Here is a 6,000-nt window from a genome sequence, read left to right as displayed (position 1 = left end):
GGCTAGAACAAATGGAGCAACACGTGGAGTCCCAGCTGTAATGCGGGAAGCTACACTAATCCTGAAAAGATATTGCACCAATCACTTATCCAAACAATTTTCAAGAGAAAACCTTCATTAGAAAAATTGCGCCAGCCCTCAAAGGTCGAATGCAGGTTTGTTTTATTTGCATAACAGATATTGAAGATGATCCACTTTCCTGAAGTATGTATTGCAATCCTCTAGCCCTGATGTCACTGCTGGGACAGTGGTGGCAAATTGTCACATCTGCCTTATTTGGAGCAGGGCGCCCGATGCTTTTGCAGATGATTGACAGAGGGGGTAGCCAGTTGCAGAGCGCGACTGAACTTTCGGAGCCAATAAGGGGAGGCAGGTTCGGAGTGGGCGGTAGCTTGCTCGGACTGGGCGGTAGTTTGCGTTCCATTAAATCTGTCCTGACAGCCAAATATCGGACGGATGCTTCTGCTGTTCGCGGATAACATGTCTCTTTCATTCCACCTTGCACCAGAGCCGCATCTCCTGCTCGTTCTGTTCACTGTTTACAGCCTTCTGGCTGTAAGGAGAACTTTTGCACAAGGGCAGCAGGGTAAGTCTGATCCGATTCAGCTGCTGACACTGAAAGTTGCGTGCAGAGTCGGGGGGGGGTGGGGGGTAAAGTTTAGCTCTCCACACATCAGTTGTCCACACACGAACTAATAAATCCCGGCTGGTGTTATTTACGATTTGTTTTGCGCTGTTCAAAGTGCACATAAGCGACTTTCAGGAAATTAATCATTAACCTACAATCTTCTTTACACACCACAGTATAGGTGTAGGGGAATATGTGTGTGGGTGTGTTGACAGCAGTTGAACGCCAGGAGAAGAACCAGAATTTCGGGCTAGCTTTTTACAGATCTGCCTCCGGGTTTATCAGGAACACCGCATACAGTGAAAGTTGGGTTTCACTCGTGGCACGGGTGCTAGAAATTCAGCAAATTCCTTGCAAGGGGAAATCTTGACTGGCTTCAGTGAATTGTGCTCAGCTAGTTGACTCCTTTCCTTACATGGCTGCCGTTATTTTCTCTTACTATTAATATATTTGTTGTATTCCTTATACTGAACCTTCTTACAAGTGACGATGAATGACTGCAATAATTTCAGCTTTACATGGCGAGAAATGATGCATTTCCCTTAAACAATTTGGAGAGAGAACTCCCCCCCCCCCCCACCGATAGTTATACCTCTGCCATTGCACGGGGGGATAATATCGAGGTGCTGGTTGCTTGGAATTCAAACCTGATGCATTCAGTCATTGGCATTCATTATGAGGGAGAGTGTAGTTCTCGCCCGGGTCTTCTCCTTGGGAGAGAATTGCGCTGTTCATCATATTAGTCCTGCTCCCGAGTTGCAGGGGTAAGCGAAGGATGGAATCACAAACTGCTCTTTGTAATTTGGTGAACAAATTGGATGTTTTCCTGGGTCTTGTTAGAGTTAAGTTTGATTTCCAACTGTGGTCGCTTAAGATATGTTTTCGTTTTTTTTTGTGGGATTTTACGTGTCCACTTTGAGATTAACAAAAAAAGTCTTATAATGTTACCTTTCACTCAGTTGTTTAAAGATCGTTCATTTTTAGCTGTAGATATTGACATTGTACCGTATTCTAATGTCTGTTCAAGATTACACTGATTTCTACAGCTCTTAAACCTACACTGTGCACACATGTAAAAGCCGGGCTTCTATTTCACCCTTTCCAGTCAAGATGATGTACATTGTTTGGCCATACATCTTGGTTTCTCAACCTTTAAAAAAATTAGGCACCACACAACATTTTATTATTGTTAAAAACAAAAAAACTGCGGATGCTGGAAATCCAAAACAAAAACAGAATTACCTGGAAAAACTCAGCAGGTCTGGCAGCATCGGCGGAGAAGAAAAGAGTTGACGTTTCGAGTCCTCATGACCCTTCGACAGAACTTGAGTTCGAGTCCAGGAAAGAGCTGAAATATAAGCTGGTTTAAGGTGTGTGTGTGGGGGGCGGAGAGATAGAGAGACAGAGAGGTGGAGGGGGTTGGTGTGGTTGCAGGGACAAACAAGCAGTGATAGAAGCAGATCATCAAAAGATGTCAACGACAATAGTACAATAGAACACATAGGTGTTAAAGTTAAAGTTGGTGATATTATCTAAACGAATGTGCTAATTAAGAATGGATGGTAGGGCACTCAAGGTATAGCTCTAGTGGGTTTTTTTTATATAATGGAAATAGGTGGGAAAAGGAAAATCTTTATAATTTATTGGGAAAAAAAAGAAGGGGGCAACAGAAAGGGGGTGGGGATGGGGATGGGGATATTATTGTTGTTAGTACTTAGAAATCAAGCTGAGGTCCATAGTGAAAGGACGCACTCAAGGTTGGGACATTTTGTATGGTTAATGGCACTTTATTTGTATGTTGTTATTGTGAATGAAGAAGATTGGGTAGGTTGGTACATTTGGACAGAACAAGAGAGAAAAGTTCAAGGGAATGGTGATGAAAGGACTGGTAAAATAGAGCAAAGCGGAGAGCGGTTAAGGATAAAAGTGGAGTGGTCTGTCAAACAATGATCTACTTCCTGTCCTCTATCCAAGATTCCCCGAGCTGGGAACAGTTTTTAAGCTCCATAAAGAACTGGGTTGTTAAGAACAGGAGTGTCTGGCTTGGCACAAGAAACAGCTTTAGAAGTGGGGAGCAGTGAAATGTGGTAGTACCATTGGAGGGAAGATCGAATTTCCGTGACACCCAAGGAGGTGAAGCAAGATCTTTATTGTAATGAGCCTTTTGCTGCAATCAGCCTGATTAATTTATTTGTGGCTCATAATTAGCTACACAATTATTGGTGCTGTTAAGGCCCAGTGGATGGCAAATGCTAAGCTACTCAAATCCCAGAGGGAAACGTGAAACAACTAGCACAGCTGTTTTTTGTAATTTGTATTTTGTTTCGAGATGCGAACCTTGAATTCAGTAATTATAAGTCCACTGAGTTTTAGAGGGTTTTTTTTTTACAAAACTAAATTAAACATTTATTAATAGAATAAATGATTTTAAGCACATACTTGGTCTACAAATTACTATGATAACTCTTAACTCCCCTAATTAATCTGACTCTCAGTTACACCTCCATTAAGGCAACAGTAAAACAAATAATTTCAACAGACCCAGGCAAAGCACACAATACCCTGGACAGTGATATTCACAGTGAGTTTTCTTAGCTTTGGTTCCTGTAGACAGCAGCTTGATGCTTAGAGGCTGGACGCTTTTCGCACTTGTGTTAGATTTTAGAATTCCTTCCCCTTACACACAGCCTCATCTCCTTTCTACATGTTTCTCCCCTTTTAATGCAAATTCCATTGTTCCAATATGTCTTTGCAACTTTACTTTTCCATAATATAGGTGTTCCATAGTACTTGTATTATCAGTATCCTTTGGGAAAAATAAACACACTGACTTAACTTCATCATCTCTTTAAAATTCAAACTATTCTGGCTTATCTAAGAATGAAAATGTTCCTCACCTCTCACATTCTAAAACCTCAGCCATATGTTTATGTATTTAGCATTTCAAACCTAGCTTCCCTTCTGATAACTCAAGAGTTCCAGAATAGCTGTCTGCAATTCAATTAAATCCCCCCTCCCCACACATACACACAGAGAAACTAGTCCAAACTCCATTATTAACCTACCTTTACAATAAATCACAATAATATTATGAAAATTATATTTTCATGACCGTGCATTGAGGATGACATGGGGTTGACATTAATTCATCATCACACTATTCAGAAAATGTTGCTAACACCAAAATGTGCTATAGAACATGTTTCAATGTTTATTTTGTAACCCTTATTAGGTGACAGTGCATGAGAGAATATCTAATTTGTGTTAATATATATTGACTGATCTCTTATCCAGTTGGACCCTAGAATTTATATATTTTTTTGTAAAAAGATGCTTTAGCTTGCCTGTAGTTCCTGGTCAGCTCAAGTGGAAAATGCAGTGTTGAACTTAATGGACTCGTCACTGTCCAATGGGAATCTATTAAATTGAAGGAGCTTGGCAGATATGGAAAATGAGGGAACACATTTAAAGTAATGACTCTGGTATGGGGACTAGTCTGTTTGATTTTTTTTTACTTTACTGGGTTATATGGTCTCATAGGTTACTTGAAAAGACAGTTACCTCAGTGTGCTATGAATGCCAAACTCAAGTTGAAATCACAGGCTTGAAATTACTTCTTGTATCCATTACTTGTAATATACAGCATCATATTCATGGAGATGGGCTTAGTCAGTTTTGGTGGTGGTGTTTCTGTCAGCTGTGGCAAGGCAGACATTGAATGCACACATCAAGATTAATGATTGTGACATACAATTGCTGTAAATTTATTAAGTAAAAGATCCACAACAGATCAGAATAATAACAGGCAACTGCAGACGGTTACAATTGTGAATCCACTGATGAGAACATCTGCATACATCAGCTGCTTGAAGCAGCCTAGCTGTGAGATGATGTTTGCTGATGATACCAAGCTAGGTGAGAAGGTAAGCTGTAGGGGGGGACACAGAGAGGCAGCAAAGAGATATAGACAAGTTTGGTGAGTGGGAAAAGCTCATATGGACTTGAAACATTAACTGTATTCCTCACCGCAGATGCTGTGAGACCTGCTGAGCTTTTCTAGCTATTTTTGTTTTTGTTTGGGAAAAGCTAAACACGGACGATGCTGGAAACCTGAAATAAAAACTGAAAATGCTGGAAAAACTCAGCAGGACTGGCAGCATCTGTGGAGGGAGAAACAGAATTAATGGGCAGAATTTTCTACCTACCGAGCGGGCGGGCCGGACCCTATCTCCGGTGGGCGGGTAGCCGATCCCCACCGGAGAAGCGGGCCCCACCGCCATTTTAAATGGGCGGGAAGCGCTATGCGCTTCCTGTGCGGGTAGGGGGGGTGGGATACCCCAAATGCGAGAGCACGCTCTTTCACACATGCACATGAAAGAGCGCACATCTGCCTGAGGCTAAGTGCTGCCTCAGGGAGATCGCTGAAAGTCGTACAAACATTAAAAATAGAAAAATAAAAAATCCTTAACATGTCCCCCTCATGTGACAATGTCACACGAGATGGGACATGTTCATAAATTTCACTGAAACTTTATTAAAGTTTTTTAAACCCTACACGAAACCTCATCCCGCCATTGGATGAGGTTTCATGTTTTTTCAGAAGCCCACCGGGGCTCCTGGTCTGCCCGCCAGCCTTAAGGTTGGACGGGCAGGTCCTTTAATTGTTTTAATTATCCTGTCAATGGCCTCAATTGGCCATTAACAGGTCGGTGAGCCCACAGCTGATTTGCCTTCCTGAAAATTTAAATGGGGCGGGATGACTTCGGGGTGTCATTTTGCGCGTCGGCGAGTGGGCCCCACCCCCTGCTCGTCGACGGCAAAATTCAGCCCAATGTTTCGAGTCCATACGAAGAAAAGGAATGCTACCAGATGCATGACAGATGCTACCAGACCTGCTGAGTTTTTCCAGCATTTTCTGTTTTTATTTAAGTGAGTGTGCAACAAGATGGACTATAACGTGGGGAAGTGTGAAGTTACTCACTTTGGTCATAAGAATAGAAAAGCAGAATATTTTTTAAAAGGTGTGAAACTTGTAAGTGTTAATGGTTGTACAGTATAACAGCAATCGTTCAGGGATTGTAACTGAGGAGAGTCAGCAGCAAGCATGCTTCAACACAGATAATTCCCGTGGCCAGTACCGGTGTTCAAAGAAACTTGGGTGTGCTTGTACAAGGAACACGGAATTTTAGCATGCAGGTGCAGCAAGTAATTAGGAAGGCAGATGACATGTTGGCCTTTACTGCAAGTGGATTGGAGTACAAGAGTAAAGAAGTCTTGCTACAGTTGTACAGGGTTTTGGTGAGACCACATCTGAAATACCATGTGCAGTTTAGATCTCCACATTTAAGAAAGCATACGCTTGCACTGGAGGC

General features: G+C 42.0%; 1 protein-coding gene across 1 annotated transcript in view; it reads left to right on the top strand.

The window, feature by feature from the left end:
- Nucleotides 1-417: 417 nt before the first annotated feature.
- The window catches only part of si:dkey-34d22.1 (discoidin, CUB and LCCL domain-containing protein 1), a 165,100-nt gene continuing 159,517 nt past the window's right edge, over nucleotides 418-6,000 (top strand). Inside the window, exon 1 of the mRNA XM_041212080.1 lies at nucleotides 418-586. Coding sequence (XP_041068014.1) covers nucleotides 457-586 — 130 coding nt within the window. The 5' untranslated portion in view covers nucleotides 418-456. The remainder of the gene's footprint in view (nucleotides 587-6,000) is intronic.

The sequence above is a fragment of the Carcharodon carcharias genome, chromosome 19, assembly GCF_017639515.1.
Source record: "Carcharodon carcharias isolate sCarCar2 chromosome 19, sCarCar2.pri, whole genome shotgun sequence".
NCBI classification, from domain to species: Eukaryota; Metazoa; Chordata; class Chondrichthyes; order Lamniformes; family Lamnidae; genus Carcharodon; species Carcharodon carcharias.
This window is presented reverse-complemented; position numbering and strand designations above follow the sequence as displayed.